Source organism: Austrofundulus limnaeus, unplaced genomic scaffold, assembly GCF_001266775.1.
Source record: "Austrofundulus limnaeus strain Quisiro unplaced genomic scaffold, Austrofundulus_limnaeus-1.0 Scaffold44, whole genome shotgun sequence".
Lineage (NCBI taxonomy): Eukaryota > Metazoa > Chordata > Actinopteri > Cyprinodontiformes > Rivulidae > Austrofundulus > Austrofundulus limnaeus.
The window spans coordinates 58,251-85,325 of record NW_013952446.1 but is presented as its reverse complement, the minus strand read 5'-3'; the positions used below and the strand labels follow the sequence as shown (position 1 = coordinate 85,325).

The window sequence follows — 27,075 nt, the reverse complement described above, 5'->3', positions numbered from 1 at the left end:
AGAAGCCACAAAAGGGTTTGGGAAGTGAAGTCGTCACTCCTGTTTTATTGCCAGATCAATGCAAAGACCACTGTTAGAGCTGACGTGACATTCCAGCAGAAGCACATTGACACACACACTTTGACACAAGACGGACTCTCACAGAAACACTCCACTGCCTCTCTCAGTGGTTCTCCAGACCATACACTCATGTGTAAAGTATGCAGCGAGGTCTTTTCTGTAAATAAAGGATCACAAATAATTAGCTAATTCATCCGCTCAATCAAAGGATTAACAAATTCTTAGAAGTATTTATAAAAAGGACTGTTGCAAAACTTTAGTTTCTGTTAGTAAAATATTAGATTAAATCACTTTGTTTTCAACAAACAATATTTAACTTTCTAGTCACTAGTTAATACTATATTGAATGTAATGTCGTACTAGACCTGTTTAAACCCCCCGTCAATCATCCAGTGACCCTTAACTTTGTCCCCCTACCTTTGGGAGTGTCTGCACCTTTACCTGCTGACCTCTTTCAGAATGTCAGTTTGTCTCCTAGACTGTGCTGCTTGTTTTACAGATCCCTCTCACACTGCTGCGAGAGGTTAAGATTACTAGTAATGGAGGTAAATCTTACAAACTTATGATTTTTTTTCCCTATCTCTCCTACTTTTTTTATTCCCCCCACCCCTCCTTATTTCTATGTATTTTACTCTCCCTCTCAGTACCAAGAGTTTCCTCTTATTCAGTGTTTGTCATGTTTTCGCACTCATCTCTCAGATGTTTTGTTACTTAAACTCAAGTTGTTTCTGTCACTCCTCTTCTAACTCAGAGTTGTGTAGTTGGGCATAAAAGGCCCCAACAACCTCTCTGTTTATTGATTTATTTTTTTAAAGTCTGATCGTATCTGTTCCAGTTGATATGTTATCTTAAGTTACATATTTTTGGGGAAAACAAGGCTTATCTGTTACTATTTAACTAGGCTTACTGTTGAATTAGTATGCAAAGTAAATATTTAACAAGTGTGTATTATTATTATTATTATTATTATTATTATTATTATTATTATTATTATTATTATTATTATTATTATTATTATTATTATGTTTTAGAATATATTTCACTTGTGTTATTTTGTTTGCTGAAATTGTTGGTCTCATTGTGTAGGCTCATCAGTGTTTGGGAGATTTGTACATGAGACAGAAACCATGCTGCCATGTATGATACACTTCCCAGACATTTGTTTTTCTTTTTCAGAAAATCACTTTGGTCTTTCTTGTTCGCCTTTTTTTTCTGTAAAATATATGTGTTGCAGTTTGTTGTTTAATGCTTTGTGATGGAGAATTAGCTTCTTTTTTAATAATATGTATCTTTTTTTATTTCTGAATTTTTACAGGATGTGTAGATATGTATTTATGTTGAAGTCGGTAAAAAAAATCACCTACTAATCAGAAAGATATTCTGTCTTTACTTTTCTCCAGGTTACGGCACCAGGCACACAAAGAGCTGTATGCATACAAACAAGTAAGAACATGCACACGCAAATAATCATGAAAGCTCACTTTACTTCCTATTATAGTTTAGCTGTTGTAAGGTTTAGATTTTGCTTTGCRTGCATTCAAGTGTTGCATTGCTCAACTTGTCATTGAGAGCATGCAAAATAAGTTTTGAATTTGGGAGACTGGTTCTGAGCTGAGCATTGCAGCAGAGCAGAGCTTCCAAACACTTTAAGATAGAGATACAGGATATTGACCTGACCTGTTTTTACACATTGGTGTTACAGAACTGAAGGACTTGACAAATGTTTCAAAATTAATGTGCGTGAACACAAAAACTCACACTCTGGCAGTGCAAATATTTTAATGAGTGTTGCTCCCAGGTTTTGTGTCCTTGTGTATATTATCACCTGCCAGCTAAATACATCATGCCCAGCTCCTGGTGGTTATATAACACGTTTGTACAAACATTCAAATTCAGTACACACACACACACAGACACACACACACAAACAGGCAATGCTTATGAGAATGTGTTGAAAGTCCGTGTTTGTGTTTCAGATTTTTTGCAACAGATTTTAATGAGATTTCATTTTGTCTAATTACTCTTTTTGTCATATTATACCTTTCAGGTTATTCAAAAGGAAAAAGTCAAAGAGTTAAACTTACATGAGGTAGGTTTCATCATCTTTCATTAACTACATTTTGATATAAAAATGTCCCATTTTTTATTTTGCTGTCCGGAACATGTTCTCATTTAATCAGAGAAGTACACACTGTACTGTGATATCAGAAAATTTGGGACTTATCTGATGTTTTCAACAATTCTATTTATTATTAAGGCAAATTTATCACAAATTAAAATCTTACAATAAAAAAATATTGGCAACAATACCAATGATCTGTCTTTAAATAACCAGACTCGTAGCTTTTTCCACATCTGTCTGGTGACTTCTACTCAAAAGCTGATTTTGCTGCCCTCCAATCTGCTTTTAATTCATTTATTAAATTAATCTGAAAACAGCAAGCATTTTTGACAAAATATTGACCTAAATTCTGATTTTATTGATCAGAATTGACTAGATTGGGTTATTTTTTCCCCCAATTGAAACCTAGAAAATCGCAAAACATTTTTCAGTAAGGGAAACCTGCAAATTGATTAATCTAGATTAATTTACGCATCCATTTCCAGCAATAAATCTGACTACTTTATTTGTTTAAATTAAGTATTCAATGCTTAGTTTATTGTTGAGCAGGTACCCAAAAAATATTTTGGCCCTCAGATTCTTCTGACTTTATGATTTTGTCCCGTGTGACAAAATGTTTGGACACCCCTGATTTAGAATAAATTGTCATACCATGAGTACTCAACTACCGTCCTTTAGTCACATGACTGTCATGGGAAGACTACTGTCCTGGTATTAATTCATCATCATTACACAATGCCGTACCTCAGCTGAACTTGTGTGGAAAATTACAGGCAGCATTTAAAACAGCTAGACTGGCTTTGCAGTGAAACATAACTTCAGTACTAAAGAAATCTTAGCATTAGTGTCCTCATATRTGCACAGTTAAACAGCGGTGTTTGAATTCCCCGGTGTCTCGTGAACGTTCAGGGCCCGTATGTTTATTTTGTTAGAAACTGAAAGAAAGCAACAAAAAGTGTCATGTGAGTCACGTTTGCAACTATATAAACTATCTTTTTTTGTTTAGTTTTCCTGCCAAAGAACAATAGCACACGCTCGGTCATGGTTGGATGACCCACTTCTGATTTCAAAGGCTTATCCTTGAGACTTGAGTATAGCCGGGGTTGTTTTTCAGCGTTTCAGTGGAATGTATAGAAAAAGAGCGCTGCGTGAGATTTGTTTACATGTCAAGGCATGTTTGCATATTTTTGATGTGTAACTTTACCAGCTTTCCTGGAAGAGTACTTCTTTTTACTTTGAGTTTATCCTAAAGTTAACTGATCTACAGCTCTGAGACAGATTAAAAAACACTGCAAACCTACCAGTTTTGTTGTTTTTTTCTCTTATTTTACTATAAAGTATGTGTTTGAGTAAAATGAACATACCTCCATACCTGCAATAACATGAAATATAAATACTTCTTAGTCGTCTTCTTTTTTATGATTAAGCAAGCAGTCAGTATGCCCCCGTGTGTGTGTGTGTGTGTTTTTATTTATTTTTAGCTTTTGCACTTGGAGAAAGTTCATCATGAGCTCAATCAACAAATCTAATCTAATTGTCTCTTGTAGTTATTTATATTTCGTGTTTAATCTTAATATAATTCAAAGATAAAGTAAGCAGTGAGTGAATGGAATCACTTAGTGGAAATACAGTGTTTCTATAGGGCATCAAGTTACATCCTGAGATTACATCCTAACCAGTGCAACTGGCAGGCCAAATGAAATGTGGGCCAATTTTGAACCCCAGTTTGGGCACCTCTGATTCAGAGACAAATGGTAAGAATGACAAAAGGATTCTGTGTTTTCAGACATTAAATAATGCAAATAAAACAGGGTTATATAAAGTTTTAGTCATCACAGTCCTAATATTTCCACCCAGGGAGAGATCAGAAATAAATATTTGGTGTAGTAACACTGATTTTTTTWAATCTCGTCTTTCATTTTGGCATGTTCTCCATCAAGCTTTCACATTGCTGTTGAGTCTTTTTTTTCACTTCTGATACAAAAAAGTTTTATCAGTTCAGGTCTGGAGGTCAGTTCAGGTCTTGATCTGATGGTCCYTAATGTCCCTGGGGAAAAATGCATTGTTGTAACCAAGTTAAAGTTCAAGAATACATCAAGTCAGGGAGTTATCCTAGGTGTTTTTCTGTCACTGAGTCGTTTGGCTCAAATGAGTTTTATTATGTGTGTTAAATTAATGTACATATTTTATGTGGTGTTACTATAGTAAAACTTTTTTCTCACTTTTTTGAATTCTAATTAGAGACCAGAACGAAGCTAAGCTTATTACTGATTTGCCCTTGGAATGACAAAACTCCTGAATTAACCCACTTTTTAAAATAAGCTAATAATCTCTTTGGGTTCTTTTTTTAATGTATTCAGCTGTATAATGTTTGATTTGTCTGTAATTGGGAACAYTTTTAAGTAAAGCTTAAAGGGAACAGAGAGAAGAATTTGTTTTTGTTGGGTAGCCAAGGGTGTCAGATTTCAGTTGAGAGTACGACCCCCGCAGACAAGACACAAAAAAAGTAAAAGACTGATCTGTTCACCAAAAAAAAAAAAAGGTGGGCAAAGCAGACATCCTCACAAAAGGCTGCTGTACTCAAAACCCTTCAGGAGAGAAAGCTAAGAGCCCCCATGCAGCTCCTTTCACCCGTCGATGTCACCTTTAAATCTTGTGTGGCCAAAGAAGGGGCTGTTGCAGCCAAAATAGGAGAGTCAAATAAAAAATCTTCTCCCCCACCCCCTTTGGGTGAATGAAGTTTTTTGAATGAGGGGAAGGTCTAACGACTTCTTTGCCTCTGTTTTAGCATTTTGAAGTTCCTGTCAGCTGCTGAATGGGTCACTGCTAAAATAGGAGAGTCTGTTGTAAGCAGTGCGGTCAGTCATTTCGGGTCAGCGGCCACACATGAGCTGCATACTTCTCCCATAACAGGAGAGTCACATGTGGGGTCAGTTACTGTTAGCCATTTTCCACAACATAAGTGCTGCATTTTGAGCAAGCTCATTTTTATCAGTGTTTTTTTTTTTTGTCAGCAAGCACCCCTTCATTATTGTTATTGACACTGTAGGTCGACCCTGGAATTAAACCTGTCATTTCATTATTAATTGGTTGTCTGAATGCCTGGGACAGGCCGGAGACACGGTCTGCTCATGTTAGTATATACTGTATTTGGATTCTAGAAAAGTCCGAACAGCATTTGCTGTCTTGAAACCAGCAGCTCTGCAGATGTTTGATCCCACCTGTTATTACTCGAGATGTGCAGTGGCTACAGTAAACATGTGCCTCTTGGCATGGTGTAAGGTCCCCGACTGTTGATCTGCATGATTGAAAATGCAGATAAAAGAAAACAGAGTTCTTTGGCAAATGTTTCCAGGGTACAGAGCTTTTCATATAGAATTTAAAGACCCTCTGAGTGGCAGCGGGATTTATTGCATTATTTTTGTGGTTTTGCAAGAGAGCCAGCTTTTTGTTGCGGTGCAGAAACTAAGTTWAAAAACTAAAAGATCTTAATTTGACACTGATTTTTATTTTAATTAGTAAATTTACATACTATAATAACTGTTTACAGCAAAGTCATAGTTTCCCCCCCAAATATCTACACTGCCTGGCCAAAAGAAAGTCGCTATTTCATTGGACCGTCTTTAGCTTTGATTACAGCATGTGTTTGCTGTGGTATTGTTGAATTAATTTTTCACCAAGATCTTGCATTGATGATGGTAGACTCTGACCTTCTCCAGCACATCCCAAAGATTCTCAATGGACTCTGTGGAGTCAATCCATGTGTGAAAATGATGTCTCATGCTCCCTAAACCACTCTTTCACAATTCGAGTTTGATGAATCCTGGCATTGTCATCTTGGAATATGTCCGTGTAAAAAGGGAAGAAAACAATCCATTGATGGAATAACTGCTCATTCAGTATGTTCAGGTCAGCTGACCTCATTCTATGAGCACATACTGTTGCTGAACCTGGACCTGACCACCTGCAGCAACCACAGATCACTTAGTTAAATCCAGGTGGAGACCTGGCCAGGCAGTGTCTGGTGCTGCTAAAAGCTGCACCTAAAATCAAAGTGAACTTCAGTAATTGAAACAATGTTGCTTCATGTGATTATAGCATAGTCTCAAAACATTAGTCAGTCAGAAAAGTGGAAAAAATAATATCTCAGTAACCAGTTTGTGTGTCAACTATTGTACTGTTGTTTAACCAGGCAAATCACCGATCTCTTTTTYAAGGGAGGCCTGGGCCTGAAGGCAACCTATTGTACAGGGTTTTGGGGTGTGGGGGAAACCAAGAGTACCTGGAGAAAACCCATGCAAGCATGAGGAGAACATGYAAACTCCGCACAGAAAGACCCCAGGTCCAAATCGGGGATTGAACCCACGACCTTCTTGCTGTGAGGTGTTGGTGCTAACCACTGAGCTGGCATGGATTTTCCAGTATAACTCACTCTGTCCTGTTGTGGATATAATTTCAGCAGTTCAGTGAAAAAAAGTACACACACAAAGTTATCCTCAGTATTATCGATGCTGTACAGCCAGTAGGATAACGGTGTAACAACCTCTTCATCAAGTAAAAAAAAAAAAAAACCTTTTATTTCCACTTTTGGCTTTTGAGTCTACAGCTTAAAAACAAAACCTAATAAAGTTGCCTTTGTGTTTTTTCTCTATTAAATACCAAAACTTTGCTTGCCAGAGGAGTTTTATAAGTGGACTTAGCTGGTCAGTGACTCTATTGGTGTTTTTTTTTTTTTAACTCCGAGTGTTTTTATTGTGGTGATTTTGGCCACAGCTGTTTTTGTTTCCCTGTGAACCCCACATTTGCCRTCTGAGTGGTTCATTTCCAATCCACTAACACAAAACTGAGATTAAGATGAAAAGAACCAAAACCACAGAAAAACCAACATTTTTGTTGTTACTGCGTGCCTTTCTAAAGACAATGTCTGTCTTTTTTCTCTCTCTCTCTTCAGATATGTGCAGTGTGCTTGGAGGAGTTTAAACAGAAAGACGAGCTGGGGATTTGTCCGTGTAAACATGCCTTTCATCGGAAGTAAGTATACGCTCCTGTGTTGCTGATAAAATCGTAAAATACTCACTGAGGCAAAGATGTAAGCATTGGTACAGATTTTTCTCATTTTGATTAACGTGTTTACAGTGTAAGGTAACACAAGACATGATGGATTACTGGAGCTAACTTTTATCCAACACTTCCCTCCCCATCTTTGTCTTTTTTTAACTGACTTGTTTACATCAGCATGAGACCTTCTGTGACCTAGATTTTCCCCCAGTTGTCACGAGTGGTGACCATGTACGTCTTTTAATTCGTTTACTAGTAAAAACTTTTTATTTTTTTTCTCTTATTAGTGGTGTTTTTAATAGCAAAAGATTAAAAAAAGGGTAGACTCTGGATTATAACAGTAAAAGAGCAGTTTAAACAAGTCATGGTCAGAAAATCTGCCTGTGACATCAACATTTTGTAATAAACATGAATGCATTTTTGTAAAATTAACATTAAAAACATATTGCAAAACAAATTTCATGCCGCTTTAATGAAGAGTTGGGTTATTTGCACGTGTAGTAACAGGAAGTGATGACAAAGGGGAATGTCTGCATGTGAACAGAGCATTGCTATGGCCAACAACACAAACTGTGAAGAAGAATTTCATATTTCTTTCATTTATTTTGAGTGACTGTCAGAGAGAGGTCAGAGTTCAGATAATATTGTTTCAACAAACAAAGACCAGAGTTCCYCTTTGATGTCACTTCCTGTTTCACTTTGGCAGAGCAGAGTTTAAAAAAATCTGCCATTTATGTGGCAAAATGGACAAAATTGTGTATTATGCTAAGTTTCTTTAAATATAAATCTTAAACATGCCCAGGTGAAAAAGTATTATATTAAGTATACTAAGTCTTAAGTATACTGTATACTTGAAGCCGCACTAATCATCAGTATACTGTATTTAAAGCGTGCTATTTTGGAACAACTAATTTAATACTAAATATACTTTAGTTGTATTTAAGTTGTACAAAAGCACAATTTTTTAAAGTGTATTAAGCATACTTTTAAATACTAAAATGGAACAACTTCAAATATACTTAGTACACTTTAAGTGTATAATTTTGTCTATACACTTAAAAAGTAAAATGCAGTCTATTTAAAATATACTTTAGTATATATATATTTTTGCCTGGGTGTTAAGGGTTTTGTACCATATCTGTTTAAATATTTTGTATCATTGTCCTCAAAGCATTTTCCTCCTGYGTTTTCAGTGACAGTTGGTAGTTTTCACCCACGTTTTGATGTTCCCCTTCAAATGTGTCCTAATAAATAATATGGGTCACATATGGACAGAAACTTCTTATTTGGGCCTCTTTGGCCTGCAGTGTGAACGCAGCCTTAATAGTCCAATCTGTCAAAGGAAATAGTACTGTCAAGGAAAAGTTTTGTTTTGTAAATAGAGTTTTCCTTTAGTTCCGTGTTTACCCTACAACACAACATATAGGGGTGAGAATAACACCTGTAACGGGTCGAGAGTAGCTTCGTGGCTCTTGGTTGTTTCTGACCTGACAAGAGTTCACCGGGCCTTTTAGAGAGGGTGTTTTCTAATACATTTAACCTGGTTTGTTTTTCTCACAGATGCCTCATTAAGTGGTTGGAGGTGAGGAAAGTGTGCCCGCTGTGCAACATGCCCGTCCTGCAGCTCGCCCAGCAGGCGGGCGCCCCGCCGGACCCCCCCGGGCCCGTTCAGCAGCCTTTACCTGGCGTGGAGAATCTGGTGTAGCTGTACATCCAGCCTCCTGTCACAGTACACAACAGACGCACAGAAATCCACCCCAACACGCTCACCTTTATAAAGGTGCAMTTTGGTTTGAGTGTGTGAAGAGACTGGAAAAAAACAACAAAAACTGGAGTTACTGCACATAAAAAAACATCACAAACTGTGATTTTAGCAGCTGCTATCACTTTTTTTAAAATATTAGCATCCGTTAGAAGATAAAACGATGGATTTCCTTCATCAGAGCTGACGGATAATCAGCTGCTCTCATTTTTTATTTTTGTTTCAAGGACAATGAAGTCGAGCTGATATAGAAGAAGTTTTCTTTTGTCACTTTTTCACAACCAAAGCGCTTTTCTGGAGGACACAGATGAAAGACCAGGAGGAAGAAATCACAAAAGCCAAGAACTTCATCACACTAAATATTTTCTTTTTATTCTTTTAAAAACAAGCACTTTATAAAAAGGCAAACCTTCATTTGCTTGTGGCTCTGAGTCCCAATGTAGTTCTATATTTTTTCTTTAATATTATATCCTTAACTATTATTTTTGCGTGTTGCAGTTTTCATTTCCAATTGATTAACTTCTTTTTTTTTTGTCTTTCTAATATATCTTAAAGGGACAATAACGGCGACCATGGTGGAGAGCACTGGGTTGTGTACAGAAACAACGAACAACTTAAAAAAAGTCTAACTGTGAAATATAACATTTTTAAGAAAAACACAAAAGTACTCTGTTCTCCAGGCATTATTCCTGTTTGTTTTTTATTATTTATTTTTTTATTCAGGATCTCACCAATAGAAAACAACGTTTCTGAGTTCTTACTGTGATTTTTAACCAGTGTTACTGCCCGTACCGTTCTGCTTTGTCTCGAAACTCTGGCACAGAACAAACACCTGCAGTTTTACAACAATTAACATTTCTGAGGTGATTTGAAGATKTTTAATTGCTCTGCTGCTGCTTTTCTTTTTACTCATTAATGTAAYGGTGAATAGCTTCAGGTTAAAGTTTCTATATTCGAAAAAAATACGAAAACAGATCAAGAAATGTTAAATCTTTAAACAAAACTGCAAAAGTCACACAGCACATCTTRCAACAAACTGACTTTTGGAACAAATTCCTTCCTCAAAGTGTACTGAAAGCCTTGTTACTGTTCTACCCTGTCAGAGTACATCTATTTATTACTCTTTCTTTTTATTTATCATCATTTCTTGGTACTGCTGCTTTGAGAGGATGGGTTATTGGATTGAAAGCATGAGTTGCAGCCCCCAGCGTGCGCTCAGCGGGTCTGTTGGGTCGACAGCTGGAGCTGCAGAACTCTGTTGTCAGCAGGTTGAGAAGAAGCGGCGTTTTCATCCACGCAGACACACGGCTCCGTTCAGCTTTTATGGCTGCTCTGTTCTGGTGCTTTCGCCTCTGTGTCTCTTTCTGTACGGTACACGGTGCTTTTTGTTCACCTCTGAGCCCTGCATTTTTTTTGTTTTGTTTTGTTTGCTGCATTTAGTTAAAGTTTATTGTTACTGCTTTGAAAAGCTTTATTATGGGATCCCCAGTGACATCAGGGGGGAAAATAGCTTCTCCGTGGCTACAAATAAAGTGGATATCATAATGGATTCTAAGATTTAAATAAAGTTAAATCAAATTTATGCTTGCTAAATGTGCAGTCATAACCTTAAAGGACATTGTTCACTATCGGATCACCGTTCTGTATCTTGTATTCACAATTATGTTAACAGCTTCCACATTCAGACATTAATGACTATCATGCAGTAAATATTTAATGCAAGTCTATAATTAATTGTCTTTTGCAGACGTAAGTAACTTGTGGCCACAGAGAATTATTTATTCCCACTGATGTCACACAGGAGTCTGTGTTTCACAGTGATGGATGTAAGATAAGTCAGAGATAGACGGTCATATATAAACCTGTTTATTACACAATCTCTGAAAAGCCCCACTTTTAAAAGAACAAAGCTTTCTATGAAAATTACCACAATAAATATTTAGATTTTGATTAAAATGAGAATTCACTGTTTTAACGAGGGTTGTATTGCATAACGTTTATTAATTTAGTAATTAATAGTGAAAATTATTCATGTAAATAAAATTGTGCTGATAAGTGGGAAAAATGTTCATATTTAAAGATTTGCCTATTTACATTTCTCACYACGCCACTGGTTGACTTTAACCCCCTGATTTTTTTTAACATCACTTCTAGTCGGCTAATAATTTCTTCATGTGTCAGAAAGCGGTGGTCACTCTTCCTCTGCTTTGAATGTTTGCTCCTCTGTTGAATTGTCTTCAGAGAACGCAGCGAGGCGGCAGCAAATGCAGGGTTTGTTCATTAAATCTGGTGCAGTTTTATCACACAAATGCAGAAACAGGAATTAWTGCTCATTTTTAAGAAGCCTTGCACCCACCCTTTTGTTATAAACACAAAACTGCCACGGTTACAAAGAATCTGTACTGAATTYCATCCTATTTGCCAAACCTCTGTTAGAAATATCTTGTATTGAAGAAAGAACAAAACTGAAGGGCCTTTGTCTTGTCGTGTGATGTACTGTAGACTCTGTAGTTGTTGGTTATGAAGAGGCTGTGACTGTTTTTGATGAATTTGTCTCCTCCAGTTNCCCCTATCCTTCGCCCCCAAATGACCCCGTTTATAACTCAAGTCTTAAAGCTTTGTTAACAGAAGAATCACACCAGAAGGGAAGAGGCTTACCACGAAAGCATGCTGCTTTGCATCCCTGTTCAGTGCAAATGCTAAGAATCACTCTTATATTCAGAGAAAAAGGTAAAGCACAAGAAGTGCACCTCCATCACTTGCYGCTCGCCCATCTTTAATGTTTGTGGACACTTTTTACATGAGAGCTTCCCYGTTTTCTTCCCACGTTATGCCGTCCTAATCCCACCGAAAGTCGAAGTGCCAAAATAAAGCACGACATGTCCTGAATTGAAGCCTGAGCCAACAAAGACAGAAGAGAAAAAAGAAGGAGCGAACCGGTCGTGAATACAGTTCTAACGTCTTCCCACTGCTGAAATCATCACTGACGTCAGTGTTATAAATAGACACACGGTCAGGACACCGCTTCCCATGAAATATTTACTGATACTGAGGGAGAGAGATGAGCTGATGCTGTCAGGGAGGCTCTGTGCCATCAGCCTTTTACGGCACAGTGTTTCATGGAAAATGGTGTGCTCCAAGAATTGGACGCTTTTATTGACAAAATAAGGCATGTAGGAGGGCTTTATTTTGTTGTCCATGATCAGTTTGAGCAACCAGGACGTTTCTGATCAGTAACCTCTATCACTGCCTTGTTAAAGTGAATCATCTAGTTTGTAACGTGTCTCATTTGTTCCACTGTAGCTATTTTAATCTTTCAAAATACCCACCCCCACACACACCTTTTATTTTTAGTCCACACACCCGTTCCCTCCCTCCTGACCTCCCTCACATTTTATTATAATTTTTTTAACACTGATTATGTTTGTGAACATTCACAGACATTGTTTGTAAAACTAAAAATTCTGCAGCAGAATATTTTTGGAGACAATTTGCTGTACAGTATTTGTAAGCTCTATTTTTGTATATTGCTTTCTTTTGAAGGGGTTGGGGGGAATATAATAATAATATGCATTTTTTTTGTTGCTAATTTTTTGTTTACTCATTTTAAGAAAATGTTGCATGTAACTGACTTGAACTGTAAATAAAATTTCCAAGTTTTGGAAAGATTTCTTTGGTTTCTGTTTTTGTTACATGAAAATATTTGACATTTCATAGATGAATGTTGAGCTCTTTGGGTGAAATATGGAAAATGTATATTTTAACTAAGTTCACCAGGAGTACATCCAAATTGTGCATACTTAACATTAGAAAAAATATCTGTTTTGTATCTTAATGTTTTATATTAGTTTTGCATCTTAATATGAAACAGTAAATTTTAAACAGCATAAGAAATACAATACCAGTTTTGTTAAATTCTATCAGTAAATTCAAGATTTGAGGTTTTATAAGGTCATGAGAACTTTCTGAATGATGCAACACTGCTACCTTGTGTTTAAATAATATACTTTTTTTAGTTCATTTTTAATAATGTCTTCAAAATCAATAAGAATACGATTTTACATAAAAAACTAAGCCTTAAGCAACTTTAAGATAACCCCTAAATTAAAATGAGCATTTTCCACAAATAAAACATTTAAAATAAATATTTCCTTATTTTCTGACCAATAATTAGGTTGTTACCTGTATTTTTAAAACAAGTTTAGGTGGAGGGTTCAAATGATCTCAGAAGTCAAACAAAAATTGCCAAGGCTGTTTATTTATCATTACTGCTACAAAAGCTAAAAACACTAATCATAAGTGAGTATAGGCAGTCCAGTACCAGTGCAAGCTGCTTGTTTTTTTAGGTTTTTAGCAAACTTTGTACAATCATATTGCTAGGCTTTCAAATCTGAATCGAATAAATTTGGGAACCACAGAAACCACTGTTGTGTTTAGGCTCCTGTTTACCTAGTAGTTAAAAAAACAGCTTTTAATTAGGAAAACACTTGATGTAAAACAAWTGTTTTATTTTGAACTCATTTGAGTAAATATTTAGTAAAATGTAGTGAATCCCTTTAGGTTGACATCACAGAGAAAAGTAATCATCAGCTGTCTTTTCTAGTCGAATAGCACCTCCTTGTGGTTAAGTAGTGGTACAATTATTTTTAAATGATATGTAAGCTTTTAGTACTGCATTATCAGTTTTGGCACTTTTAAATGTTTTTTTTTTTTTTTACTGCTAATACAGTTTAATAGTACATTTTACACCCTAAATGTCAAAATCAAGAAACTGTAAACTTCAAAAATCTGATACTTGTCTGAGATGTACAATTGTAGGAATGCATTATCAGAAAGATAACTGCAAAACAAATCAAACACTGCTAAAATTAACTGTTGAGATATTCTCACATTGAGTAACGGCACTTCCTGTCTCTCTTTGGCCRCACCAAGTCCAAAACCATGTGCAAGTTTTGTGACAAAAAAGGTAAAACTGTTAGCAAGATACTAAAATATTAAGATTTACAATGTGTCAGACACCATAGATWTAAAGAAGTAGCTCAAAATAAACCACTCAGAACTCAGAGTAGGTTTTATCTCTTAGCTGCTGTTACAATGTCCACTTCAGTGATTTGTTGTGCCACTTTCATTTTCATAAAATTTCAAACAAATATTAAGTATTTCTGGAAATAAATATCATCACTAGTTAGTGATCACATAAACAAAATTTAACTAACAGACATGTTTTGAGTCTGAACAGCTTTGTTATTAAAAAGCATAATGAATTTGAGTTGAGTATTTAATCCATTTTTTAAAGAAATCTTTCTAAATTATTTAACAAACCTAGTTTTGATTCAGCTACAAAAAACAAATGGTGCGATACCATATAGATTTATTTTGTAAAATATCAACCAGAAGTTGTTTTTGTTGATTAAACAAGATAAAAATAATTAGTTAGCTAGTCTTGTGAAAGACAAACCAAAACAACATGCAGACATAAATACTGAGCATTTTATTGTCAGAAAGGTTTTAAGTAAGGTCCTGCTGCACATGTTTTTGTGTTTTTTTGTTTTTCACGTTTTGCTTCTGGGTCTTCTGCAGCAGAGCCAGCGTGTCTCGCTTCTCAATTTTCCTGAGCTGCTTCTTCTTCATTCTCTTGATCTTTGCTGTGTTACGGATCTGGAAAACAGGGAAGACAGGTTTAACATACATCGATTAGAAACAGTATTTGCCACCATTGGATGTGAAAGTGACATTTACACGTCACCGTGTTAAAGGTTCTGACGTACCACTTGAACAATCTCAGATTTGCGTTCATTCTCTGCACGGCGTCTCAGGTTTTCCTCTCTTCTTTTCCTCTTTTCCTGAAAGCACAAATGAAAGATTAGAAATTTGAACATCGTGGGTTTGATGCACGTTCAGGACATCTGGGTCACACTACCTCTTTCTTTTGGTTTTTCTCTTCTTTAAGCCTAGTGGTAAACTGTTTTACAAGTTGCTTCTCTTGCTTGGCCTGCATCTTCTTCTCCCATGAGGAGCACAGAGGCTTGTCTCGAACCATGGCTGAGAACCTGGGAGACAAAGATCACACAAGTCAGGTTAAYAAACATCTTATACCACATATGATACAAGTGCCTGTTTTAATTTCTAAATAAAGTGTTTTATGATTCTTAAATGTTTATTGTAAGGATAGAAAGAGGTTATATGTTTACCTCTGTTTGTTTCTGTCCTTCCATACTCTTCCTGATTTGGGTTTACCCAGAGGGATCTGTTTGGTACTGGGTTCCTGAGGAGCGGTCGTCTTCTTCTTTTTCGGGATGGTCTCTGAACCCGAAGGTACTGTTTCAGCCGGTACAGGTCTGGGTATCTGGATGTCTCCGCCACCCTGGGTTGGATCTGTCTCTGCTGAAGAAACCTCCTCCTCCGTCGGCGGCTCTGCTGTCTCTGGTTCTGACAGGCCGGACTCCTCGACTGAACACTCGAGTTTCCGCTCYGGAACCTTCGTGTTTTCTTCTTCCACCGCCGGCAACTCCTGGAGGACCGACCTCCTGGTCCTTCTGCTGGGAGTCCTCACCGGTAGTTGGGAGTCGAGCAGAGCGGCGGGAGTACGGACTGTGCGGCCGCTACGGGTCCGCCTGGTGTCCGAAGTCGGATTCTCGACCTGCTCTTCTCCCGATTCGGAAGCCGTGTTTTCCGCTGCTGCGGCTTTCTTTCTCTTTGGCATATTTTTTTTAAAAAGAAAATAAGCGATGACACAACAATAAAAAAAATTCTCGCACCCACGTGTCACAGTGCCTCTAACTTCACGCGTAGCAGCGCCGCTGTTTGTGTACGTTGCGTCTCTTCCGGTGTCAAAGTTGGCAACAACTAACAGCGCGGGCGTTGTCGCCCCCTAAAGGTGAGATGGAGAAACTGCAACTAAACTGTGCTGAATTATACAAACACACAAAAAAAAAAAACATAAAAAACGATTTAAAGCAATAATAGTGTAAAATAATTTATTAAATAAATGTTTTATGAGCCAAAACCTTAAGTAGTTTGGAGTGATAACTAGAGCGATAAGCCTGCATATGAAAAAGCTGGACAACACCGCCACCTACCGACTAAAATTAGCCACTGCAATTGAATCACATGACTTTACTTCCGCAACTCATGATGTCTGTCATTAAAAACATGCACAAAGGGAGTATATGGACAGTAGCTGGCAGTGTTCGTGTTAAAGTTGAACGGGAAGAAGTTTGGTTAAGTATCTGCATTTGAAACCGGAGAGCGATAAGAAGATCCATTATGACTCGGATCAGACTGGACATGATCTTTCTGCTGCTGCTTCTGTCTGGACGCTCAGTGAGTACAACTCTGGTGCAGAGACATGAACATTCAAATCAGCAGAGAAAAGAAAAAAAATATATATATATATGTGTGTGTGTGTGGGGGGGGGGGTGTATTTGTAAGGCTTTTCCGCCAAGATATAATAACAAAACAGGTATTATGATATATTTTTTTATTTGTTTGTTTGTTTTGTAATTGATAAAGTCAAARTCTGGTGTGTAAAAATGCGGACAGAGTTTCAGTTCTGACTTTTCACATGATACTTTTAACTTTTTATGCTAAAACGCTGCTTGATTTGATAAAAAAAAACAATGTGTTAGTAGTTGTCATGCATGAGTCATGTGAGATGAACTGTGCACAAGTCTTGAGTTATTTCTCAAATTTTCATGTTTGCTTTAGGAATTTATTTTCTAGTGTTTTCTCTTTAAAATTTTATTTTTTGTCTACTTTTCAATCACACTGTTTTGGTATTATCACAATATTGAATATTTGTGGAGAAAAAAGACTCCTAAATTCAAAGATAAACGCCAAATTTTCACAACCCAAAGGGTGTGCAGGGTGCTGCAGCACCCCTGATGAATGCTCATATTTAGGCAAGACAACATGCAGTGTGCACGTCACTTTATGTATTTGGTATTCTTCAAATTCACTGACGCGAGACAACACTTCTCCAACTCGAACATGTTCTCACAGCTTTGGTTCCAGCTATCTGTCAGAAAAATAAAAATAAAAACAGCTTGCTCATATTTAAGAACCGGAGACAAAATTAAGAAAGAATTGTTTCAAAGTAGAACGTTAAAATATCTTCCAAAAAAACCTCGATAAAGACAATACAAAAAAGAAAAACAATTGCAGGTTTCAAATGTTATTCCACAGAGTTGTACATGAATATTTATATATTTAAGTCTCAGATAATTGTGTGTTGGTCTGCAGCTCGGAGCCTCTCCATCATTCAGCCTGGACTATCAGAACAACTGCTTTCTTAAAGACGGAGAACCGTTTCGTTACATATCAGGCAGCATCCACTACAGCAGGATCCCCCGGGTCTACTGGAAGGACCGGCTGCTGAAAATGTACATGGCCGGCCTGAACGCCATCCAGACGTAGGTTGGATAGAAAGTTTGCTCTTTTTTTTTAAAGTTCTGTTGAGTTTGAGTTTAACTCTTTTATTCCTAGAGTAGCACACTCACTAATTAATTTATTTTAGCAGAATCCATGACTTGTTTGGATAATCGAGTTTATACGATCACTTTGCAGCTACATTCCATGGAACTACCACGAAGAGTTTCCGGGTCAGTATAATTTTACTGGAGACAGAGACGTGGAATATTTCCTTAAGCTGGCTCARGACATCGGTATGGTGGTCATCCTCCGCCCGGGACCGTATATATGTGCTGAGTGGGACATGGTGAGAAAAACTGACTCGAAATATGGTTTAACTGTTTTTAAGGGCTTTCAAAGCAGGAAACCTAGAAATTAATTCACCTTTTGTGGAAAAATAATGTGTACGGTAGGTCATAGCTGAGGGATATCAGCATTAGTTTGACACTGTCAGAAAAAGTAGTCAAAACCAGAAAAACCAGACCGTCTTTATGGGGTTTTTTTGTGCTCAGACTTCAATTTTTGTTTTGCTTTCATACCAGCAAAATGTKTTTCAGAACTGCTCAAGTTTCAGAACATCTTCATTTTCTCCTCTTYATCTGGTTCTAACAGTGTTGGGAGATGTTTAAGAACAGTTTATTAGGTTTTACTCAAGCATATTATGGGATTATTATGGCTTTATTCTGTGTCCATTTTCTTCCTCCTTTTGTGTCAGTGTTTATTTCATTTTGAAAAGCCTGTTCTTTTCTTTTTTTTTTATTTGTTTATTTTTCTTCTGTTGTTGGTTTGCTTTTTTGGATTTCAGTTCTGGGGCTGATTGGTCTCCTCGGGGCTCGGGTTTAACTAAAATAAAAACTTGACCTTGTCTCATAAATGACAGCCTGCTGCCCACTCAGCACAACGTTTGGGTTCTGACGACCTTGTAAGTGACTCGTGATCCACACGAGGCAGATATTCAGAACTGGTCTTACAGCTAAATTAACTTCTGAATTGATTTGACAGGGTGCAGCCATTCTTCCTCATTCTGGTTTGAAAAAACTGGAGGGTTTTAAGAAATGAATCTGCGTTTTTTTTTAAATGCGTTATAAACGATTTTCAAGCTGAGCGACAGCTGTGGTTGTTGTTCACAAACATCTGTGTCAGAAACTGAACTGGACTCACTTTTCTTTAACGCACCGTGTCTGTGTTTGATCATCAGGGCGGTCTGCCTGCCTGGCTTCTCAACAAGAAAAACATGGTGCTGCGATCATCAGACCCAGGTGAGCCGCAGAGACGCAGTGAGCAACATACAACAGAAAATACACAACACTGTGGTTCGTGTGTGTGTGTGTGTGTGTGTGTGTGTGTGTGCGCTCCAGATTACATCACAGCTGTGGATAAATGGATGGGGAAGTTACTGCCAATGATCAAACCTTACCTGTATCAGAACGGAGGTCCCATCATCACTGTACAGGTAAGAGTGGAGTCACCTGTCAAAGCAGGTTTAATTCTGTCAGACATATAAACGTCTGTGTTTACAATGCTAACATATGTWAGCAAAGTATCTCAAGAACCACTGGACAGGTTTTAACCAGAGTCTCAGGAACAAATCACTGGTTTTAAATTTATAACTGATTAATGTTTGAAGTAAGCCACTCTCAAAAGGACCGCCACATCCAGCTGCTCTTAGAAAACACAAAAAGGTCTCAAATGCACCCAGTTTTAGTGATGTCGAGCTAAACATTAGTGTATTATCCCTAACACATTCACTAAGCACTAACTGTCTGTGCAAGGTTTGTTTTTAAACTTTGACATTTAGCTATTGCAGTCACCTCTGCCTTGTCTGTTAGCAAAAAATCTCTTGAACCACTGGACAGATTTTAATGAAACTCTCAGAAACTAATGTTCTGATGATTAACTTTTGGAGTCAACCCTATTCAAGATGGCTACCACAGCTTAGCAAAGTTAGCAAACACAAAAATGGCTATAGATCAATCAGTTTTTAGATATTAAGCTGAGCTTTGGTGTGGTAGTAGCTGAGAGTTATTCCCAACTTACACTCTGACCACTATCACTTCTTTAGAGATCTCTCTAAACTGCATGAGATTACAAGGCGAAAAGGAGACAGGTCATATGCATTCCATCAAGAAATGCTAGCCTGTGTTTTGATAAGCCCTACGGGACTTGGACAGGGCCAGCAGATGGCGTCATTCATTTTTGTTTGCTAAAGTAGGTGTAAAACTTATTTTTCCCACATTTTTTYTAMGTCTGTCACAAAAGGTGTCTTTAATGTTTTTAAAATGAGCCACCAAATTATTTTTGGATAAATATTTATGGTTTTAGAGCTATATAAACATTTGTAAGTTGAACCATCGCGGACCGTTTCGGTTTCAGGAAGTTCTCCGCATCTGTAGCTGTGCAAGTTTTGGTTCCATACCCCTCCCTTTGGTATCTTTGAAAAGATGAAGCTCTCACAAATTCAGGGATATATCTTGACACTGTGTTACTCTTTGTTTGGTGACGTGAAGTTTGTTCGTAACCGAGAGTATAAATAACAGTCCTCGTGCGTAAAACGTAGAGACTGAGTTAGGTTCCATTCAGTGATTTCATGGTGTGCACAATGGTAGATTTTGATGATGCACAGTGTAAATGTAAAAMGAAAAGGTTATGTCATATGCAGAATGAGTCCTACAAAATAAATCAACACTTTATTAGACCAGATTCTCTTTTAGAAATAAAAAATCCATTTGGCACAGTTTTGGGTACATTTGGCTAAATTGTGCCAAAATGCCATTTCCGCCTGGCACACTGCTCACTAAAACCTTTGTGAAATCGAAATATTTCAACTTATTCAGTCCTACTTTGCTACAAKTTTTTCTCAAGATGTAGATGTATAAAATCTAAGGGCATTCCTGGGTTTTCATAAGAATTTTCATTGTGTTTTGCACTGTCGATTTTAAAAAAATTTAGGCAAGGCTAAAAAATTACAAATATTCTTTATTTAATCACAAAAATAACTCAGGCATTGTAAGAGTTACAATAGTGGTTTCACTTAAGAAATTATCTTTTAAGATCTTATCTTTACAGAGGTACCAAGAATTAGCATTTAGACCTTATAACTGTGGAGCTATTCTTGCTTTATTTTGCTGTGTATTTTCAGGCGGAAATTACCTCTAAAACCCCTGAGTTCAGCGTCTCCATCATCTTTTTATTTTGCAGGTGGAGAATGAATACGGCAGCTACTTCGCCTGCGACTACAACTACATGCGCCACCTGATGCAGCTGTTCAGGTCTTACCTGGGTGAGCAGGTGGTTCTGTTCACAACGGACGGCGCGGGGCTGAACTACCTGAAGTGTGGCTCATTGCAGGGGCTGTACGCCACGGTRGACTTTGGGCCTGGTGAGTGTCAGTTAGAGCTCACTCACCGTTTGTCTTTTAAAATGAACGACACTTCAAACATGAAGTCCTGCAAACGGAACAGGACAAACAGATTTGTTTGTTTGTGCAGAAAAACCAGTTTGACGCAGATTTTAAAGACTTTTGTTCTGTGTCTGCATTGTCTGCATGTCACAGTTTGGATGAGTCAGAAGTCAGGAGGAGTTTGWGTTAATAAATGCACCCTCATTTCTGCAGGTTCAAACATAACTGCTGCCTTTGATGCACAGCGACACGTTGAGCCAAATGGACCTTTGGTRAGCTTCTTCCTCCGTGACTAATGAGTTGAGATGAGTTTTATCTTAAAAGTTTGACCAAAACAACGACTCCTTTCTCACATAAAATAATCCAAAACARTGACAGATGATGTGTTGAYCTTWATTTAAGCTCTAAGTTTGACACTTTGAATAAAATAATATTAAGCTTCTTCTTTCATCGCAGGTGAACTCAGAGTTTTACACCGGTTGGCTGGACCACTGGGGGTCCCACCACTCCATCGTATCTTCCGCCTTAGTGGCCAAATCGCTCAATGAGATCCTGTCCATGAAGGCAAACGTCAACCTGTGAGTCTGCAGACGTCTGCGGCGAGTTTAGCTGCAGATAAGAGCTTAATGCAACAAACGCTGCTTATTTTGTTGCATGGGAACATTCTGATGGAAGAACCTGCATCCTCACAGTCACATTCTGTTAACGATGCTTTAAACTTAGCCAATCACCTGAAGTTTTTATGCAAATCAGTTCCAAGGGATCCGTTCAAGTTGGGTTCTGTAGAAAGGGTATGAACAGTTAACATCTTACCTGATGTAGATAGCGTTTTGAATATCGTTTGGAGAAATTAAGCTGATTTTGACCAATTTCGATAAGCTAATGGCTTGTCTAAAGGAGGTTAAGGCTCTTGTAAATAGCAATGCAAAGCCGCGATGCTGTTTACAAAATATGAACCAATATAAATAAACTATATGGAGTGAGAGTCAGGCTAGCCGTTAGCTTGTTGTTCAGATTGATCTGCAACAGGTAAGACATTATTTGCTYATATCTGAACAATATTTTAACACTTTTGTAAAATTCGATAAAATTCGTCTGCAAGCACCAAAATGTCTGAAATGTTAGATTCAGGTTCTGCTTTTCTTCCACACAGGTACATGTTCATCGGTGGATCAAACTTTGGATACTGGAATGGTGAGTGGACCTTTTTTAAAAATGAAGTAAATGAAAGTTTTATCCTGAGGTAAATATCTGCAGCCAGATTCAAAACGTGTCACAATGACTCCTAGGAGCCAACTCGCCGTACGCCGCTCAGCCCACAAGCTACGACTACGACGCTCCGCTGACGGAGGCGGGAGACCTGACGGAGAAATACTTCGCCATCCGAGATGTCATYAGACTGGTCAGAACACAACTTTAAAAGTTTGGTTTAAAAATGAACTCWAATGGTGTTGTTAACACCTGTCTGTGTTTTTATTTATTCATATATCTGTTAGCAAAATATCTCATGAACTTCTGGATTTCAGTAAAACTTTTAGACAGTAATCATTTGATGTTCGTCGACAACAGATAAAATTTTGGAGTATCTAATCTACAAAAAACGACTGTAACTCAGGCATTTTTACAAATTTGGAGATAAATGTTGCCATGGCAGTAGCTGAGAGGCTGTGGCAAGCCATTTTAACGTAAAATCGGATTCACAACGCTTACTTTCAGATATCTGAAATTAATTATGACTAGTCAAAATATTTGAGATATCTCTAATTACATTWTGACTAGTATAAATGACGTCAGAATTACATTGAGTTCTATGGATACTTAAATTCAAACTTAACTAGTCAAAAGATACAGTTTGAGATATCTCTACAATGGTTTTGACTAGTCATTATTTGCTTTCAAGATACTGTATCTCACTTTTTGATCTGACTAGTTCCAATTTTTTACATAGTTTATTCATTTCATTAAAAAAACACATTACATACAACAAAACAATGCAAATCAAATAAAATGAAAGGCAGCAGCAGAAGAAAAATCTTATATCTGCTCCTATTTACAATAAAATTAAATTAATCTTAAATGACATCATTATTCAAGATGTCTTAAATGTACTTTTAGATATATATGATGATCTGACTAGTGCAAATTAAATTACAGATATACTGAAAGCAAATAATGACTAATTAAAAGTAAATTAGAGATATCTACTCTAGTACGTATGACTTGTGAAAATTCCTTTTAAGATATGTTAAATTGGAATTATGACTAGTCAGAATGTTAATACAGATATCTTAAATTACCATCGAGGATAGTCAAAACGTAGTTGTTCCTAGTCAAAACTCATTTTTACATAACGAGAATGAAATTACAGATATTCAGGCGAAACTGATTTTATGCTAAAATGGCTTGCCAAAAGCATTTTCAGAGAGTCATCCTCATCAAACACTTCGAGCACTAACCGATCATGTGGGGTTTTTGTTTAAAACATTTGCATGCCAGATTGTTCTTTGAAGAACGTTTTGCTAAGTTGGTGTTATCTGGAGTAACTCTGGTGTCTTTTTAAAACAGTTTAATAAAATACCAGAGGGACCAGTTCCACCATCAACACCAAAGTTTGCATACGGTGCTGTTAAAATGAAGAAGGTAAGCAGGTACATGACTTTATATGTATCTAATTTGAAGTCTTTTAGCTGCTGAAGGATTTTTCTTTACATAAAACAGATTTACAGTCAAACTACACATCACACAGATTTAACTGTGAAATGTAAACTTCTTGTTGCCTGCAGCTGCAGACGGTGTTAGACGCTGTGGAAACTCTGTCTTTCTCCGGTCCTGTTAAAAGCATGTACCCACAGACCTTCATAGATTTAAATCAGGTATCCCTCAGCTATTTATTTTTTTATTTTTAATTTGCAACAAAGTCTTTCCTGTCACTGATGAGCTTCTGTCTGTCCTCCAGGTGTTTGGGTTTGTTCTTTACAGGACGAAGCTGCCTGTTAACTGCAGCGAAACGCCTCTGTCCTCGCCGCTGAACGGGGTCCACGACAGAGCGTACGTGTCTGTAGACAAGGTGAGATCATGACTCAAGCAAGGTTTAACATTTATTTGCAGATTTGTTTTATTTAAAGAGGCTTTGAAATATGCAGACTATCTGTACTTCTACAAAACACCAGTATAAATAGTTGTTTGTCGTCCAACAAGTTCAACTTATTTGTCCTTAAACACACTGAATACATAAAGTGCCAACATTCCTTGAAGGAATGCAGATCAGCCGCAGACTTTCATGCTGGAGTTTTAAACAGGATCATTTTCTGATGAGAAACGATGCAGCTGCAGCAGTTTTGGTCAAACTTTGCATGAACATTATGCTTGATCTCATGTTCTGTTGCAAGACGTCGCCTGATCTTGCATGATCTGTTCGTGCTCAGGGTACGAGTTGTAAACAAATCTCAACAACTAAATCACCCAATTTTAGCTCAGATTCATTAAGTTAGAGTCATTTTGTGTAGGTGTAAGGGAAATAGCTGTGGTAGCCATCCTGAATTCGGTTGACTTCAAAAGCTAATCAGTTGTAGACGTATATCAAATATTTTCTTTCTCAGAGTTTCATTGAAATCCGTTTTGTGGTTCACAGGATGCAGTTAGCTGTAAGTGTGAGTTTAAAACATTTATAGCTGCTGTTCACAGCAGTGCAGCTCTGCATCTGACCTGATGTGCCACCAGCCATCACTTCACAAAGAGAGACTCCACAAAAAACGCTGTTTGAATTTCTGATGCTTTTTTTTTGTCCCAGTCAGCTGTAGGGATCCTTGAAAGGAATAAAGTCATAACCATGAACGTGACTGGGAATGCAGGCAGCCAGCTGGATGTGCTGGTGGAGAACATGGGCCGAATCAACTATGGGAGAGACATCAATGACTTCAAGGTTTTTATTTAGAGCTAAAATTTATCATTTAAATTACATAATCTGGTATTTGGAATAATTTAGACGATTTGTTGTTTTGTTTTTTGTTTTTCTTCTTCTAGGGTCTGGTGTCCAATCTGACTCTCGGGGGAGTCCCTCTGACTGGCTGGACGATGTACAGTCTCAGCATCGATGAGGCAGTCAGCCAGGGTCTGCTAGGACACGGATCACATCCTGGGACAGATCCACCTCAGCCTGCTGCTCTGTCTCTTCCTACTTTCTATGAGGGCAGCTTTATAATCCCTGACGGAATCCCAGACCTCCCTCAAGATACCTACGTCAAGCTGCCCAATTGGAGAAAGGCACGTGACCCGCATACGACACTTAGATCAGCCTGATGTTTACTTCAGTCTTTATAAAAACAATAAAGAGTGGAGGAAAAAAAACACTTGAGAAAACTCATTATTATTATTTTTATATTGAGTTTTTTTTAATGTTCTAAATAGACTAATTAGTGTGTTTTTCTATTGTTTTTATTTTAGGGGCAGATCTGGATTAACGGCTTTAATTTGGGGCGTTACTGGCCAGCCCGCGGCCCTCAGGTGACTCTTTTTGTCCCCGCCAACATCCTCAGGACCTCCGCGCCCAACAATGTGACCATCCTGGAGCTGGAAGGGGCGCCGTGTGGCTCCCAGCCGTGCATTGTGGAGTTCACGGACACCCCGATCCTGAACGCAACGGTCTCCTCTAAACCCACACACCACCGACGGCTGTTTGTTAAAGAGGATTTACTGTGATATTSAAGGAAACGCTCCGCTGCACTAACGGAATCAATTTGCACTTTAGTCTCGGTGTACTGGCCTTAAATCATCACTTGTTTTGTAAACAGATGTGTGCCTACTTTATTTGAAACTGTTATGTAAGAAAAAAAATGATCATTTAGGGAATATAATACCAACTTACCTTTAAATTCTGGTGTTAAATTAGTTTTTTCTACCTCACTGATTCTGTGCAACAGATTTTTTTCTGTCTCTTAAAGGGATTGCCGGGTAAAAGCTATTTCATCACATTTTTATCACATTGTGKAATCCAGGGAATATGTATTTTTCATGTTAAATCCTCTTCTGGGAAATATGTGTTTACAGTGAAATTTTACAACTAATAAAGTGTTAAAACTGGAGCTTCTGTTTATTCAGAAAGKTTTGCTGACACTGAATGAGCATTAAGAGTTGTCACGCATGCCTTTTAACACATGAAATCAAAGTGTAATTTAGTATTACTTTAATGTCTCTCTCATCACAGTTATCTGTTGTTCTTTTAAGTTTATTTTCTATAAACCCCTCGTTTCTGGACTCAGTGATCTAAAACGTTGCCTTTAAATAGTAACCCTGTTTTCCCTCAATGGTCAGAAAGTACTTTGTAAAAGWCATAGAAATGTGGAATACAGCTTTTGTGCATTGCTAAAATTAAGTTATTATTTGAAGTATTTCAGCTGTTTAAGCTAAATTAAAAGAGGTAAATTATGGATGTTTCATTTATGGTTTTAGAGTAAACTGGAAAGGAAATTATTTTAAAATTTTTCATCTGCATTTGTTTTGGTTTAATATCCAGGAGACTAGAGAGCAAATAATTTAATAAAAACACAAAAGCTTGTTTTAACTGGAAACATGCTTCATTATTTTGTAGTAACTAGTCTGCCTTTTTTAAGTAGAATTTTATACKGTTTTTAAATTGTTTTATGGGAGGCTTGCTTTTCACTCTATGTCCAGTAGGTGGCGGTAATGCTCAAAGACGTGGACGAACATGCCACCATTAAAACAAGAAGAAGAAGAACAGATGTGGCGATTGTCGGAAGTTTAATGGGTTGAAGAAATAAGGTGATTATAAGTGAGTTTATTTCGTCATGTGGGGTTTTGAACTTTATTACTGAAACATCTTAGGCTATTTTTTTTTAGTAAAAATGCGTTAATAAATATAAAGTTTTAATTAAAGGGGTTAGATAGAGGGGATAAAGCGTTAGCTAGCTAGTTCCTTAGATTTCCAGAGAAGAAACGATTTATTTACTCTGTAGCAAAACCTGTTTTAACTAAAGCCTTTACACATATATACGTCTACGAGCCTTGGTATAAAACTAAATGGTAGTAAGTTAACATGAACCTTTATGCATCTTTTAACTTTTGATATGTTCCAGCTCCTGTCCGTGTGTTCGGGACGGATGCAAAACCTGGACGGAATAAAGTTTTTAAAACCCAGATGCTGTAACCCTGCACACAGACAGCACTTAACATGATCCAGTGCCTAAACAACAAGTGGACATTTTTGTGGCAAAACAACCCAAGCTGCTTCACACACCCACTCTGAGT

General features: G+C 37.4%; 3 protein-coding genes across 4 annotated transcripts in view; 2 read left to right on the top strand and 1 right to left on the bottom strand.

The window, feature by feature from the left end:
* rnf24 (ring finger protein 24) overlaps positions 1 to 11,472 on the top strand; it is a gene marked incomplete at its 5' end in the record, with an annotated part of 28,036 nt that extends 16,564 nt beyond the window's left edge. Inside the window, 4 exon segments of the mRNA XM_014007720.1 lie at positions 1,461 to 1,503; positions 2,108 to 2,149; positions 7,134 to 7,213; positions 8,801 to 11,472. Coding sequence (XP_013863174.1) covers positions 1,461 to 1,503; positions 2,108 to 2,149; positions 7,134 to 7,213; positions 8,801 to 8,945 — 310 coding nt within the window. The 3' untranslated portion in view covers positions 8,946 to 11,472.
* A 3,004-nt stretch (positions 11,473 to 14,476) lies between these two features.
* Positions 14,477 to 15,817, bottom strand: ccdc86 (coiled-coil domain containing 86). The gene is made up of 4 exons (XM_014007717.1): positions 15,194 to 15,817; positions 14,923 to 15,052; positions 14,771 to 14,845; positions 14,477 to 14,660 (listed from the first exon to the last, which is right to left on the bottom strand). The coding sequence occupies exons 1-4, from the start codon at positions 15,703 to 15,705 to the stop codon at positions 14,511 to 14,513; spliced, it is 867 nt and encodes a 288-aa protein (XP_013863171.1). The 5' UTR covers positions 15,706 to 15,817; the 3' UTR covers positions 14,477 to 14,510.
* Positions 15,818 to 16,027: 210 nt separating this feature from the next.
* On the top strand, positions 16,028 to 25,892 carry glb1 (galactosidase, beta 1). 2 transcript variants are annotated; one of them, XM_014007716.1, is made up of 16 exons: positions 16,030 to 16,325; positions 17,244 to 17,413; positions 17,568 to 17,718; positions 18,610 to 18,670; positions 18,770 to 18,864; positions 20,610 to 20,790; positions 21,025 to 21,083; positions 21,268 to 21,389; positions 21,965 to 22,005; positions 22,101 to 22,213; positions 23,377 to 23,451; positions 23,595 to 23,684; positions 23,768 to 23,878; positions 24,602 to 24,733; positions 24,835 to 25,074; positions 25,255 to 25,892. In XM_014007716.1, the coding sequence occupies exons 1-16, from the start codon at positions 16,269 to 16,271 to the stop codon at positions 25,507 to 25,509; spliced, it is 1,953 nt and encodes a 650-aa protein (XP_013863170.1). In that variant the 5' UTR covers positions 16,030 to 16,268; the 3' UTR covers positions 25,510 to 25,892. The 2 variants fall into 2 exon arrangements, with proteins under 2 accessions (XP_013863168.1, XP_013863170.1); XM_014007714.1 differs by having other exon boundaries at positions 16,028 to 16,325; positions 18,610 to 18,864.
* The last annotated feature ends 1,183 nt before the right edge of the window (positions 25,893 to 27,075 follow it).